The 16606-nt window shown below is 39.5% G+C and overlaps 1 protein-coding gene across 4 annotated transcripts in view; it reads left to right on the forward strand.

Annotated features, from left to right (window-relative positions):
- Positions 1 to 16386, forward strand: part of ttc6 (tetratricopeptide repeat domain 6) — a 62202-nt gene extending 45816 nt beyond the window's left edge. For all 4 annotated transcript variants that reach the window (XM_031891480.1, XM_031891481.1, XM_031891479.1 and 1 more), the window contains 10 exons: positions 757 to 906; positions 2030 to 2170; positions 3939 to 4052; positions 4967 to 5086; positions 5180 to 5253; positions 5467 to 5677; positions 10608 to 10760; positions 12941 to 13111; positions 14476 to 14701; positions 15445 to 16386. In XM_031891480.1, the coding sequence (XP_031747340.1) occupies positions 757 to 906; positions 2030 to 2170; positions 3939 to 4052; positions 4967 to 5086; positions 5180 to 5253; positions 5467 to 5677; positions 10608 to 10760; positions 12941 to 13111; positions 14476 to 14701; positions 15445 to 15578 (1494 nt within the window). In that variant the 3' untranslated portion in view covers positions 15579 to 16386. The remainder of the gene's footprint in view (positions 1 to 756; positions 907 to 2029; positions 2171 to 3938; positions 4053 to 4966; positions 5087 to 5179; positions 5254 to 5466; positions 5678 to 10607; positions 10761 to 12940; positions 13112 to 14475; positions 14702 to 15444) is intronic.
- The last annotated feature ends 220 nt before the right edge of the window (positions 16387 to 16606 follow it).

Below are 16606 nucleotides of genomic sequence, written 5' to 3' on the forward strand. Positions count from 1 at the left end.
TTCTGGCTATTGGTTACATGGCACCAGATTTAAACTCAACTGCCTACAGAAATGCGGATTAATTTATTTACAGGGGCATAGTGAGGCATTGTCTGTGATCACACATAGGGGCGCATTCATAAAAGTACGACAGGTCCGATTACAAAAGATTCGTATTTTTTCTAAAGTTTACAACCCTTGCGTATTTACTGTGATATATTGTATTTGTTGCAACGAGTACAAAATTTTCAGATTCATTCAAGCTTCGGTATCGTGACTTTCCATGGTCAGAGTGCCATTGAGTCCTATGGGAGGCTTCCAAAATCATGCACTGAAGGTTCAAAGTCAGAAAGATTTTCACACCGTTTATGATTGCTCGGATACGAAAATTTCATAACTTTCAGATTGTACCACAATATTTTCGTACAAACACGACACGACTTTTCGCAAACTTAACGCACATCAAAAATCGGATTTAATGCGAATTTTCGCAAAGCGCACTCGTAATTTGGACTTTAATGAATCGCCCCATTGTCTATGGATAATACCTTAGTTGAGGGAATCAATATAGAAGCTTCTGTTCGTCAGCACTAAAGCAAATATGAAAAGAATAACATTTTTTCAGAACTGTACTGTACTTTTCATTGTGTTTATGAGGTAAAACATAGAAACTATTTCTCTTACAAATAGGATATATTTCTCTTAAAATTCCATGTTGTAGATCCTTACTCATTCTGCACTTTGGTTCCTGCATCATATTCATATAATACCTTTCAGGCTCTTGAAGCTCTTACCTCTGCCATTAAAGTTCGCTCGAGATTTCATGAAGCATATTATCAGCGTGGGCTTTGTCGCATGCATCTCCAGCAAGCAAAATGTTTGGATGATTTCAACAAAGCACTGGAAATCAACCCTAACTACTTCCAGGTAAGGTGGGCAGTGTGCACTATACACGGGTCAATAAAGCTGTTGACAGATCAGAGTAAGCAGCTTATCAGCTGTGTATGGGGCCCTCTGATAGGCCTAACCAACTGATATCTGGCCAAACATTGGGCACATATGGATTGGGTAAAATTTCCCATTGAATTAAGGACTGGATCTGCAAATTGATGTTGTCCTCGATACGATGGCCGGCATAGCAGCAATTATGATTTGATCTTTGGCCCAAGGGCCAAACGATTGAATCTACCTGATATCACCCACATCGAGGTGTGAATATCGGGGAAAGATTTGCTCATTTGGCAGCCTTGTCAAATGAGTGGATCTTTCAGTGTATGGCCACCTTGAGTTTAATCAGCATGTATCTGATTGGAGTTACTTCACTTGTGCATGTTTGTAACTTAGCTAATATACTGATATAAATAAACCTTAATGTGTAAAGACGAGAGAAAGAAATATGGAGGTACGTGTATTTTATTTAGCAATAATATCCCACTCCATTCTATGCTACTGCTGACCTGTTTAAATGTATTCCATACACATACTAAATGGTGTGATCTTGCATGTATTTGTTCAGATTGTGCCGAAGCTGGTATACAAACCTGCCACATCATTCCATGGTAAAAGGATTTATAACTTGACATATTAATGAGTTCCCTTGACCTAAATAGCACAGTGATTCACCCTTTTGTAGTTACAGCACAGCTTTAGCTTGACTAAAATATCTGTGTAGCCCAGAAGATCTTATGAGGAGAATTCAAACAGCAGTTTTATTCACAAATGTCAGCATTTTGTGCAGATTTATGAAATAACGGTGTTTACAATAACAGGACAGCATATACTTATGAACATGTTACTGTGCTGGGAATGCTAACATATCTACCTTAAAATGTGTGCAGATTTCAATTCCACGTCTTCTTGCTAATGCACCGTAGAAAACAGCTTTAATCATTTCTACACCAGGTGCCATATCGGCTGAGCTGCCCTTACATGTGCCATTTTATATCTTCCCACCTTATATCTATGCTTTGTGTTGCTGGCTTCAGACTGCTCCTGCCTGCTAAGTGCCACAAAGTATTCTTCCAGCATAATGATGCACCTTTTACTGTAGGCCTTATTGTGTCGTGCCACTTTCTATGGATTCAGGAAGAGATACTCTAAAGCTATCATGAACTGCAATGCTGCAATCAAGGTCCAGCCACACAGTGTGAGAGCCTACCTCTACCGGGGGGCATTGAAATACTACATAAAGGTGAGGAGGATACTCAGCCTGATTGTATGTATATATAGAGGGGCTGAAACATCTCCCCCAAAATTTTCTTTATAACTAATATAAGCCCTGTGGAGTGCGGAATCCTTGCGCTGATGACATGTGAACATTTCCTCAACTGCATCCAGGCAAAGAAATCAAGTTATGTGTGTGCCTACCTTCTTGTGTATATGTGTATATATATATATATATATATATATATATATATATATATATATATATATATATATATGGGCAGATTTATCAAGATGTGAGTTCAGAGCTTAATACATAAAAACTCACCCATGTTCTATTCATTCCTATGGGATTTTAAGAAGTATATTTATCACTGGGTGAAAGTTAGAATTCACTTTTTGATAAATACACTTCTAAAAACCCCATAGGAATGAATAGAATGTGGGTGAGTTTTTATGTATTAAACTCTGAACTCGCATCTTGATAAATCTGCCCCATAGAGTTTAAAACTCTTTTCTCAAGCCATAAACATTGCAATACATAGCCACACTTTATTAAGAATCTTGTTCCACCCCATCTCCCATCCCTTAATCGAATACACAACCTTAACCCCTTTATATAAAGATTTTTTAATAAAGCACACAATTAAAGATTACTGCTCTACATTCTCCAGTTAGGGCTCTGGCACACGGGGAGATTAGTTGCCCGCAACAAATCTCCCTGTTCGCGGGCGACTAATCTCCCCGAAATGCCATCCCATGGCATACGCAGCGCATCGCGGACGTTTCCTCTCAAGGCAACTTCCACGATTTCATTTCATTTTCGTCGGTGGGATTGGATTTCGGGGAGATTAGACGCCCGCGAACAGGGAGATTTATCGCGGGCGACTAATCTCCCCGTGTGCCAGAGCCCTTAACATCCGAAATACCAGAACCTCCTTAAACAATTCCCATTAGATTATACTCATGCTTTATGCCCCTAGATTCAGGTGTTTGTAAAGTGTGTATCCAAAATTTCTCCCGTTTGTGCAAATACAGAAGTCTGTTGCCCCTCTTCTCAAAGGTGGGCGCAACCTCTATAACCAGAAACTGAAGAGATGCAATCAAGTGCTTAAAAAAATGTTTTAAAAAGCTATGCATTGCAATGTTTATGGCTTGAGAAAGGAGTGTGAAGCTCTAGAACGTTGCCTGTATTTTTCTATGTGTTTTTAACAATAAAGCCTTTGGATTGCAGAACTTTTTTGGTGAATTTATGTATGTTACCTGTTCTGAAATAATACTGTTCTCCCTTAACTCCATGTTTTTCTGTGGCAAACAGTTGGAATTGGAACACTTTCATCTCACAAACATTCCTATACACTCTTATAGTCGCAAACCCAGTATCTTAAGTCCTGGCAGTTCATTTGGACATGGCCACTCAGACCAGGAGAAATGCCAGTGGTCCGTCAGGCAGCAGGTGTATGCACTTTGGGCACAGGTTTCCGTTGGTGGGTGGAATCAGCAAGGTGGTTGGAGGCAGCAGGTGGAGGTGTGGTTATTTGCTACGTTTAACCCTTTCAGTGCCTGTTAGATGTGTGCAAACCGAACCAAGAGTTGCCAGGCAATTTTGGTCCTGCATTTATTGAACAAGAATGGGTAAAATAAAATCTATGGAACTGGCACTGCAGCATGAGCAAGTGTACTACTGGTAAATTTGTTCTGTAGTTTCAAAAAGGGATTTGATGCATATTTTATCAGGGGATAAAATACAATTCTAGTTAATTAGAATGTTCATTTTATTTTAATGTTTGCTGCAGGCGTACAAATTGGCAGTTCAAGATTTCAGTAAAGCGGCAACGTTGGATCCAACCTGCTCACTAGTGTATTACAACAGAGGAGTGTGCCATCATCAGACTAAGATGTATGATGAGGTAGAGAAATTATTTATGGTCCTTATAAGAGCAAAGGTTGTTGTAAACATTGAAGGGGTTCATAAAACTGCCCCACTGCGCCCCTTAGTTTTGCTATAAAAGTTGTCTAAAAATGTATTTATTGATGCAAGAAAATTCACCACTGAGCATTCTACTGACCAAAAATCTCATTATAAATGCAAGAGAAGTGACCAGTGAGAGAGGAGAAACACTACACTTGGGTAGACGTTTACTCTTTATCCTTTAACAAATCCAGAATAAGTATATTTGTCTGGTAAAACAATAGTATTTAGTTTTCTTAATATTAAATGTCCTCATCCTCCTCCTCCTCATCCTACTCCTCCTTCTTTAATAAAAGTTATTACACTGTAGACATGATTTTCCCAGGCATCTTTAAAAACTTTTCTAAGTTGCTATTTTACATATGAAAGCAAATTGTTTGTAAGCTGATTACCATTTATAGACATTTTATTGTATTGCAGTTTGTGAACATTCTAAAACCCTCTCAATGTCATACTGACACTAAAAAAACGACTCTTAAATATATATGTACATTAAGAGTTACCTATGGGTCATGTTGATCATGTTTTACTGATAGAGCAGCTTTTGTAAATAATTCCTAAACCTGACTGTTTTACCAACCTGACTGTCCCTTCTCAGCCTGTCAGTTATAGCTTCTAATGCTAATGGACTCCTGCTACACAAATATGGCCGCCCCCTTATAGAGGGACATGGGGGATCAGATTTGGAATGTAACAGCACCGGCAAATAGTTTTATGACAAAATTATAAATAGCATGCGAGTACAAAGTTATGATAGATGATAAAAAGGTTTATTTTCTGGTGTCAGTATCTCTTTAAGAGATTATCCTAAAATAATACTTTGTTTAACTTCAGTTTTATCTTATAAATTAGGCCCTTAAAGACTATAGCATCGTACTGCTTCTTGGTGGATGGAAGGAAGTTGATTCCAAAGTTCTTGTAAACCGTGGGTTACTTTACCTAGAACTTCAGGATTTTGCTAATGCTCTTGAGGTATCTATGTGTACACAGAAGTTTAGACAACAATTTTTTGGTGATAAGATGTTGCTAATAATAACCTAACTGTTTGGATTCCTTCTTGTAAAGGATTTTAAATGTGTGGCTTTAAGGACTCCAGGAGATATAAAGATTCATCTGGTGATTGGAAACTGCCATCAAAGGTGAGTGTCACACCAGAAAAATGCGACAGCATCACTTTCCTTTTGCTTTAGAACATGTCAGGCTTACGGCTTTTGAGGTCTTATGACCTATATTTCTCGGCATCCTTGGGGAACTGGAGGACTGTCATTTTGGTGTGTCTTTTTAGGTCAGGGCTGCCAAGGTAACTTTGAACTATAAAACATATGTTTTTATTTACATTACCCTTTTATTAGGCTACAGCAATATGAAGAGGCTGTGCAAGCATTTAATCAAGCGTTGAACATAACTCCTTTGTCTGCTGAGGCATGCATTGGCCGTGGAAATGCCTATATAGAATATGGGCATCAACGTGGTACTGCACAAGCTAAACGTGATTTTTTGAGGGCACTTCATCTAAGTCCCAGCTGCGTGGCTGCCCGGATCTGCTTGGGGTATACTCTGCAAGTAAGTATTTCCTCTTCTTACAGAGATATAGAGCTGTTTTGTCAAATTCGAGAATAATAACCCACACAAGCCCATATAAATGTTACAGATAACAAATTATTTTCCAAGCAGGACATCTATTCCATTAGACCAGTGCATTTCGGTAGCCTTTAATAATAGTAAGGTGAGTGATGTCCACCTTAGATGTGAATGAGTTTCAACAATTTATTTTTGGCCATAGAAGGAATTGGCAGTTTTAAAGAACAGCTAGAAATATATCACCTAGACATGCCTAATTTACACAGTTACTTATTAATAGCATGTATCAATTACACTAACCTAAGAACAATTTCTTAGGTTAGTGTAATTGATACATGTTATTAATTACACTGGAAACAGCTTTTAAAGGTCCACTATACCAAATATTAGGGGTCTTTAACAACTTCAATTTTCCCCACAGTCATTTGCACAAAAAAAACCATTTATTAAAAGTATTTTCGAAAATGTGCTCTTTGCACTTCAATATAGTTGTGCTCAAGGCCACTCGGTCCTTACTGCCTTCTGTCTCGAAGATGCTGCACCTATTGGTGCAGGGGAACCCCGGAGCTACTACCTGGCCAGTAGCTTCAGGGTTCCCTTTCCACCTCAACATCAATAGGCGCAACGCCATTGTGTCAAGAATTTTAGCATTAGATTCAAATGTATCTAGATAGGATACTGAACTTAAATCAGTTCATGGTTCTCTTAACATAACAGTTTCATTAATCATTTTGAATGATTAATGAAATTTTCTGTTTCTGTGGGAGGGTTCTAAATGGAGCCTCCATCCCCTGAATGCATTGGGCGAAAGCACCATTGGCACTGAGTTCATATTAGCACTCATTATAAATAAAGCTAAATCTGAGGCTTAACAATAACATTAGTGTGATTAATAAGTGTTTATACTAGATTGGCAAACAGTTACAAGTCACAAGGATAAACAATCCACTGTGCTACAGAACTATTGTAATTTAAGATTATTTTATGATTAAGTATTAGATGCCAGTCATGAAACATTTCATTAGAGAATAGTGTAGTTTAGGATTATGGGAGTTTTAGTTTAGCTACCAGTTGGACATACTTTCTGTACAATAATAAAATACTCATATAATACAATACAATATGTTTATGTTTAAACTAAGTCTATGCATAAATATATATTTATATCTGCAGAAACACTACAACATATGTTATATCACTGAGTCCAGTGTGGTCCTTTGTTTTAATGATCATATTCTAATTTCACGATTGAAGTGAATTATATTTATTGCCTTCAAGATTGCTTATGTAGCATGTTGTCAACTGGTATCAAAGCAAAATTATGTAATCTAGACTGACATATAATAGCTCAAAACCATGTTTATCTGTAATTTCTTGCATACAAAGGTTGGAATTTGCACAGTACTAAATTACAGAAGCTGAACAAGCCAATTTAAAAATGCAAAACTAGAAATAACCACTTAATGGTGGCCAAACAAGTGGACCTTTCCTTAATATACCGACCTAAAGTGACCTTACGGCCAAACAATTCTATCACAACAATGGGGGTGGGGTCCTTTAATCCGACAGGAAAATCAAACCTGCACAATAGACATCTGCCAGATTTTTTGCCAGGTAGGGCCATTGGAGGGTCCCATACACGGTCAGATGGCCACCTTAAAGGAATACTATTATGGGTACACTTTATTTTCAAAACACATCAGTTAACAGAGCTTCTCCATCAGAATCCTGCATTAATAACCATTTTTCAAAAACACAGGCAGATTTTTTAATTTTGAAATTTCACATGGGGATAGCCATATTCTTCATTTCCCAGGGTGCTACAGTCATGTGACTTGTGCTATGATGAACTTTAGTCACACTTTACTGCTGAGCTGCAAGTTGGAGTGATATCACCCCCCTCCCAGCAGCCAATCAACAGAACAGTGGGAAGGGAGCAAGATAGCAGCTCCGAGTAGATATCAGAATAGTACTCAATAGAAAGAAATCCAAGTCTGGCTTGAGACTCCTTCAGTTACATGGGAGTAGGAGAAACAATAGGTTACATGAAAGCAGTTCTAATGTGTAGCGCTGGCTCCTTCTGAAAGCTCAGACTCAGGCACAATGTACTGAGATGGCTAAACTGAATACATTTGTTGATTCAAGAATAACATTTTAAATGGTAGAGTGAATTATTTGCTATGTAAACAGTGTAACTTAGAAATAAAAAGTATACCATAAAAATCATGACAGAATCCCTTTAAGATTTACCATAAAATCAGACGGCTTGAAAATGCCACCTCTGCACATCCTCAGCCAGCTCATATCTTGCTATTGAGACTTTCCATTTGACAGCTGCCATCACACTACACATCAAAATGGTTCCACACATCTACAGGCACTGATTGTGCACTGTTGTCCCGTGCTTGTGCGCTCCCCTTTATAGTTATATCAGTTCACTTATTGTCTGATAATTGTTCATGAATAAGACCTTCTTTATCAACAAATGACATTACCCAGATAAAATGCAGCACATTGTTAGTCAGACATTTTCATCATGTAACATTCAGTAGCTCTTGGGTATTTTCCACTGAACAGCTTAATATTTCCACATCATTAAAATGATATTTTGCTTGAGAGATTTCATTACCCTTCGGAACAGTTACTGTGATAAATTCTGGAAACAAACTAACAGTGACGTGTGATAGGGGCCATTTGTCTGCTTGGAATGCTCACTTTTATCCTAGGAACACAGGCATTGAAGCATTATGTTATAATGGATAACCTGCTGCTTTATTTCTTGTTCTAAAAATGAGGGTGTTCATTTATTAAAAACCCAATAACAAATAGCCACTAAGATGCTGTCAATCAAGCCCCTGCTGTTGCTTATTTTACATCCTATCACAACTTTTGCATGGCAGATTTAGAGCCATGAGTAAACAGCCGAAGGGGGGCCCTTGTATTTAACACCAGCCTAGAGCTGCCTGGTGTGGGTTATGGTTGGTGCCCTTAGCAAATATAACCTCTCATATATATATATGGCCCTGCAGTCAATATGCCCCAACCCCAAAATAAAACACCAGAAAAGGTGCACAGCTCCTATGCCTTGGAGCCCTTCTCTTTGGTCAGCCCCCAAGGTTTGTTACAAGGTGTAGGAAAACACTGGCATATCAGGTCCAAGAATATCTACCCCATAAAATAAGTTTTTGCCTCCAAATCTCAGCCTAATTTACTTCTACTTCTTATCTAGGAGAACAAATAAAGTTTCTCCCCAAATATCTTCTAAATTCTTTTCTTTGGCAGTAAAAACATATATTAATATTGATAAAGAATAAATTCTGTGTAGGCAAATTTCCTATGCCCCCCTTTCGGTGGTCCATGAAGGATATTGTGAAGCAATTCATATTACCCTTCATTCCGGTACTGATGGAAGCTCTGAAGCGGGTCTTATCACCTATTTACTGTGTTATTGTTTAGAGTTCAGTTGCAGGTACCGTGCCCCTGACTTGGAGGGATGCTGTTTACAAGCTAGCCTTGGTTTGGCCTTGACGGCTGTTCCACTTTTTTCTGGCATAAGAACAGTTTTTTGTTCGAATTGGTAACACCCATACTCATACATAATTATGTTGTATGCTACCATGTCACAAAGTCTATAAAAACCCAGTGATGTCTTTGTTCTGGTGTTCTGACTATGTTTTGCTCAGAACCCACGTACATGTCTGATTGTTATTAATCCACTCATAATTGTTTTGCAATATGGATTCATCTCAAGGGGTTAAGTTCTAACAAGAGATCCCATTTTCAGGGGGGGAGTTATCATTTGGGTAGTATAGTATTTTGACTTATCCGTGCCTTCTCTCTCTGTCAGGTTCCCTATTCAATATAATGCTAACATTGTGATTTGTTAGACACTTTTGAGGCCCACAATCTAGCCTTCCATAGCTCAAACTGCTTCACTAAGAACCATAGCTACATTGATCCAGGTGACCCAAACCAATACAGGACAAAGAACATGCCACTTGGTTCTGAACTGGAAGGCTCATGTAAATATCTACATTCCTGACCCCGAATAAGCACTTCTGACAGAAAGTTTAGAAATATACACCAGCAACAGAATTTTGCTTGGAACTGCAACTACCAGAATTATTTCATTGGCTTGAGTGATGTAGGGGTGCTGTTTTAATTATGCAACATCTGGAAGCCAAAGCTTGCCCATCTATCATTGGGTTCCCCTTCTCCTACCCTCATATTTTAATCTGCTGCCAAGAAGCTAGAACTTGAAGGCCATAATATAGACTTCTCATGGATAAAGCCACTGGTGGAGCTAGGATGTGTGCACCTTGCAGACCATCCCTACTAGCGGCTCAGCACATGCCCAGTACAGGTTTTCTCCAGTAGCAGAGAAAGGGCATCATACTTCAGTATGCCTAGGGTGTGGTACAAGGAGGTATGTCTTTCTAAAATGTACCAGGCTTGATGTTGTGATAAATGAGTTAATTATAAATACACAATGTATCAGTATGCCTAGGGTGTGGTACAAGGAGATTTGTCTTTCTAAAATGTCAGCAAAATGGTGGTACCAGAGCTCATTTACCTCCTCTGTCATGATTAGGGTAAAAGTGATAGCACTTTGCTTTGGTCATTAAGGTTGGAATCACCCCAGGTAGGCACAACCCATCACTGGAAATCCCATCTTCCTGTTTTTGTCTGGTTATCACAGGTGATTCTGCTAACTCCTTTTCTAATCAGGGAGAAGCAACCAATTCTTAATTTGGTCACCTAAAATATCAGTTCTGTGGTTTCACCCTGACTAATCATGAATAAGTGTCCAACAAACACAGTGATAATATTACCAGTATTCAGTACATCAGTTAAATGCTCAGAAGACCTGTGCTTAGCAACTGCTTTCTTTCTTTCTGTTTGCCCTGTGTAGGCTCAGGGGCTTTTTCAGCAAGCTTGGAATCATTTCACAGTAGCCCTTGATATTGATCCACAAAGCATATTGGGATTTGAGGGCCGAGCCATTGTCAGCCTGCAAATAGGAGACACCTTTGCTGCTCTTCAAGATATGAATGCTGCTTTAAAGGTAATACTGACACTGGTAATGTGGTCATCCTTTCATAAACATGCATTTAGTGTTGGCTTTTTCAGTACAAAAGTTATATTGTTATTAGGCCAATGTCACTGCAAAGCAAATCCAGTGTAAATTAGAAATAATCTTTTCATTTAGTCAGTTATTGCACAGAGCTGAGGCCAAGAGCAACATTGTGTAAGAAAAAAAAACAATTAAAACATACACAATATACCAAGTATTCAATATCTCTGCATGTAAAAAAAGGTATCGTTTATATCTTCTGTGCTTCTTCCTTCCCTGTATATACACGTACTGCCTGTTATACACATACTGCTGTTGGTGTGAGCACATGTATAAACTGACCTAAAATACAGAAAGAGGCATCAGACTATAATAAATCAGAATGATGCTCTGGATTAGAATACATTACTGGATGACGTTCAAGAGGCACATAAAAACAAATTGTTCTTAATACGCTGTGACAAACACGATTGTCCAACATGGGAATTAAATCCTGCAGGGCAGGGGGGTGTCAGATATTTATTATTATGTGCTGGATGACCTTAAACATCTTGGGCCATAGACACAAACTTGCTATATCCTAATACAAACTGCAATAGAAATGTACAAATTATTAAAACCATACTGAAGCCACTGCCTGTGAGTAAAGGAACGCACACCTCTACAGTAAGTGCTATTTTTAACCAAACCAGATTTGAGCAAATATTTCAAAAGAAAGGGATGATTGATCCAAAGTATTTCTTGCAGTGGTTGGCGCATGAAACCATAAACAGTATTTCTTGTGGATTTCAGCATATAAACCCATCTGTTTTTCCAACCTATGAGTGATCAGTCAGTAGTTCTCACTTTAATTGCGTATTTGCCTCCTCTCCCTTCAGATACAATTTCCTGTATAATTGGCCTGAAATATTCCACCCGCTCTGATCATTCCAATAACAAATCTTTATTGGTAGCTATCAAATATTTATATGCACTAATACCGCATTGGATTACACTAATTGGCAGCCTGTTATTTGAAAAAACAAGAGGACAAAAAGGAAATCACCCTTCTCTTATAATTTCATATTAAGTAATAAAAGCTAATTAGAGGTATTAGAATACAATGAGCAATACCAGGGCTAAGCATGTGTGCACTGAGATTGCCAATTAGGCCCTGCAATCAGGCCTGGACTGGTATCAAAATAGGCCCTGCCATTTCAAGTGAACAGAGACCCAAACAGCCCCCCACCGGCCCACTAAATAGCGACTTTCTATGGCATCTTACAGCAGCCCCTTTCTAAAGGAAATGATTGCAAAGATTTGTTGTACATAGAACTTATGCAGGGCCAGAACTAGAGGTAGGCAGAAGAGGCACCTATAACAAATGGGGGCACTCAAAAACAGGTAGAGAGGAAAAAAAAAACTTTAAATGCTCATGGTATTGTATATACAGGTCCCATAGTTCATTAGTTCCAGGCTCGTGGACAGTGTCCTTCAGCAGATAATGTATAAAAGTCCTGGAATGTAGTAATTAACCAGAGGTGCTGCCACTTCAAATGGAAGGTCAAATCCAATAAAATCTATAAACACAAGCAAAAATAAAGGGCTGCAGAGCCCGCACTTCTTGTTTGCTTGTGTTTGTAGAAAAGGCACCTGCCTAAGGTGCAATGATGGGGGGGCAGGTTCCTCTTCTGCCTACCTCTAGTCTGCGATCCCTTGTCCCCGCCGCTTGGCAATGTGCGGCATTCCCCTGCGAAGTCACTGCACATGTGCGCTTCTACAGGCACGCATGTGCTCATGTGGGGGGGGGGTTACTGTGGCGAGTTGGCCAGGGTGCTCAATCAGTTAAGGCCTGTCTCTGGACTTATGGAAGTGTTTAAGCGATTTATAAATATATAGGAGTTCATGTGGAAAACAGGAAACACAAACACTGCTAATGCACATACTTTCCATTGTACATACACACAGGCACAATCAAGATGCACTCACGTTTAAGACATGAAATCATTCGTATTAGTGTAAGGAGTATTTGTATTTCCTACTTTTTTATCTCCTACTGTCTCTTCCCTTGCTATGCCATTCTGCAGTGCATGTTGGGTACAGGTGCCAAGGCAAGTTCGGCTGAAGTTGCAGTTGTAAGAATATCCAAACAGAAATGGTGCTGATCCTTTCAGTCTCTATTTTATTCACAGCTTTGTGGTTCAGCACAACTGCTCACAAACCGTGGAGTGATTCATCAGTTCATGGGGAAGTTACCCAATGCAATGAGAGATTACCAGGCAGCAATCACAGCAGACCAAGACTATTCACTGGCTTATTTCAATGCAGCAAACTTGTATCTCCATAATCGGCAGTTCACACAGGTAAATTAATTCTCAGAAACCTTATTTTGTTAATAACTATAGGACTCATTTATATTTGCAAGTGCAGTTCTGGACCCTGCAATTTCCCCACAGGCAGTTGTGCGTAAAACTACTTTTATTAATGGTATTTACTTCAAAATGCGCTCCTTGCTCCTCCCTATAATTGGGCTCAGTGCTGTTCAGCCCCTCCTGCCTTCTGTTCTGAATCAGGTGTTGCCCCATTAACACTGGGGAACCCTGGAGCGACTCCCACTCCATCAGCGCCCTTTGTTGATTGCTGCAGTTGGGCTGAGCCAAAAGAAATGGGGCGAACACTTGCACGCTGAAACAGAGGAAATTATGTCAGCAAAAAGTGAAAATAAAGGCAGGCAGACTTTAAAAATATTCAGTGGAATTGTGCCCCATTTGCAACAATACGTATGCCCAGTTGCATCCATTTTGGCGAATTAGATGCAATTGTGGTAATCACAGCACAGTTGCATCAAGAGACCATTCCTTTGTGACAGCGAGGACGCAGGAATTGTGGTAAAATACATGGTGATTGCACTTTGCTGACTGCACGTGAGGATGTTAATGAGCCTTTATGTGTTTTTAAGGGTCTAGATGGTGTTCATGTTTACTTGTATACCAACTCAGGCTCAAACATCCCTACCCTTATGGCATGTACTCACAAATAATGGCCTCTAGTCCCTCAGCTTCTAGATGTACCCATGTACTTTTAATAATAATGTAAAAAATAAGAATTTATGACTTTTCCTCATCCACTTGGTCATACTTCCATTACCACATTCCTGATTTGTTTTAGTCCCTACCCACTCTCTGTTACCTTTATTTCTTGTTATCCTGGACTGTCTAACCTAAACAGGAACAGCTGAGAGCTATGATACTCGTATTGGTTATTATGCACAAGGAATCCTACTTAACTGCATCTCAGATGTGTGCCATATTAGCTTTCCGCAGTGGAAAGGGGGTGTGGCCACCTGGAACGATGGGACATAGTATGGGTGGCCTGAGCAGGTCATTAGGGGAGTGGTCAAATATTCTGATTTTGAAATTGATAATGTTTGGAACTTAATTAGGGAGAACAGACATAATATTAAATAATTGGGATGATGTTCATTTAATTACTTGCCTTGCCACAGGGTCTTTGATCCTGCCACACTGCGTGTATCCAGTAAAAATGGCATAAATCAAAGAGGAACCTCTGAATCAAAGGAAAACTTTTTAAACACTAGAACTCTATTTGGAGACAATGTTATCTTATCACATCACCATTCCCTATAAAGTAATTTCAGTATTTGTTTTGGTAATCCATATTTCTTTTAAAAGGAACACATAAAAATATGTATTTTGTTTTTCAACAGGCCAAAGAATACTACACAAGAGCTGTGGCACTTGACCCTGCGAATGAGTCAGCAGTTCTGAACAGGGGCATTACAAATATGCTGTTGCAAGATGCGCAAGCCGCATTGCACGACTTCCAGCTTGTCCTTAGTCTCTGTCCTGTTTCCTCTGCCGCTTACTTCAACCGTGCCAGCCTGTATAACACTTTACAGCAATACCAGTGGGCAGAGAGCGACATTTCACAAGGTGGGCCTCTTACACTTACTCTACAAGGTGGAATTTAATCAAATTATTTTGGGCACTTTTCAGTTTTATTGTTGGGGTAAAAATCTATTGGTAGTGCCTACTAAAGCTTGCATAGCTAGGATTCAAATCACTGCACATAGGTTGGCTTTGCTAAACGCAGTTATATGATGCAGAAAATCCTCACAATATCAGTTCTCAAACTGTGGGCAGATTTTATGTGTATATAGCATTCATGTACAGGGTTGAACTGGGCCCATGGGACACTGGGAAAAACCCTGGTGGGCACCTCCAACACAGTCCCAATCCCCAGAAGGAACTTTTGGAGATAAAAGGTATGCGATGCACAGTGAGCATACGGTGGTGGTGGTGGTGGGGCTGTTGCCAGCGGACAAATTCACGGTTGGGTCGGGGAGCCCCCGAGGTGGTAATCCCCTGTGGACCCTTGACACCCCAGCCTGACACTGTTCATTTAGTCCTGGATAGGCCTTGAACAATAACAAGGTGGCTTGTTTCAGCAGTGTTCTCAAACACAGAGGGGGGAATTGACCCCCAATTGGCCATTAAACAAATGCTTAATATACTTACTGTACATGCACTAGCAAAACTAGAACCTATGCAAGCAGGTGCAAGAAACTTAGTTTAGTTTTCCTAAGGATACACCTAATATGGAGCCTTTTATTTTCAATGACTTGTTTCACTACTGGTAGCCCAAAGCTAACTGTTTCCCCTTTTTTATCTCTTAGCTCTAAATTTGCAACCTGATGACCCGCTCATCTATAAACTGAGGGCTGATATCAGAGGAAAACTTGGATTAACCAAAGAAGCAATAGAGGACTATGAGCATGCTATTACCCTGCTAGGACAGTCTGCTCAGTAATACTTCTCTGAGAGAACCCATGCTTCACACTAACAGAGGAATTCAGGCCCACCATCACAAGCTGTATCCAAAATGATTTTGCATTCCGCACCCTGCTAGATAACCAGTGACTTCAGAATTCACTTACCGGGCAACCCCCCCAGTAACATAACTGTTACAACATATAAAATGCAAAAGCCTAAGCTCACTAACTGAGGTTCTCATCAAACATTTTATATGTACTAAATGTGTGCCATATGATTATCAGTTTGAAGATACAGCATGACATAAAATGTACTGGCTCCTAACATGCTGTAGCCTCTGTTGTATCTACTGAATCTGTGGCCCATCATAAGGCCAGACAGTCTCTGCTGGGCTGCCATCATTTCTCACAGGACATGTAACATGGCATAAAAGGCATTGTCAGGGGCCTGGCCCCTTTGGTGGCTCCTGCGATGCCTTTAAAGTTATGCTCTCTGCAGTAGCAGAGGTGAATTTCTGTTTTAATAAAATGGAAATTGGTCTTTTTGCTGCCCCTGGTAACTTTGGGGGCGCTGCTGCCTGAGGCGAGTTTCTCAACTTACCCTATGTCAGCAGTGCTCCTGGGCAGTGTTTGGGGAAGGAGAAACAGCGGGAAAATTCACAAAACAGCAAAATTCTGCCAAATGAATTGGAGCCAATGAGAAGGAGAAATGACATTGCAGTTAAGGTATCATAATACATGATCGCTGCACATTAACAAATAAACATGTAACATTAACAGTTTGATTGCTTTACCCCATTTTGAACAAACTTTTTTGAGTTTGAGAATAAATACATTTGCAAGTCATTTTTCTTGTTCAAATTTTCATTTTCAAATTGCTAATTTCCTTTTTTGCTTGCAGTTTCTAGCTCATACAGGTATCGGACCCTTTATGCGGAAACCCATTATCCAGAAAGTTCTGAATTACGGAAAGGTCATCTCCCATAGACTCCATTTTAATCAAATAATTCACATTTTTAAAAATGATTTCCTTTTTCTCTGTAGTAATAAAACCTTGTACTCGATC

The sequence above is a fragment of the Xenopus tropicalis genome, chromosome 8 (assembly GCF_000004195.4).
Source record: "Xenopus tropicalis strain Nigerian chromosome 8, UCB_Xtro_10.0, whole genome shotgun sequence".
Lineage (NCBI taxonomy): Eukaryota > Metazoa > Chordata > Amphibia > Anura > Pipidae > Xenopus > Xenopus tropicalis.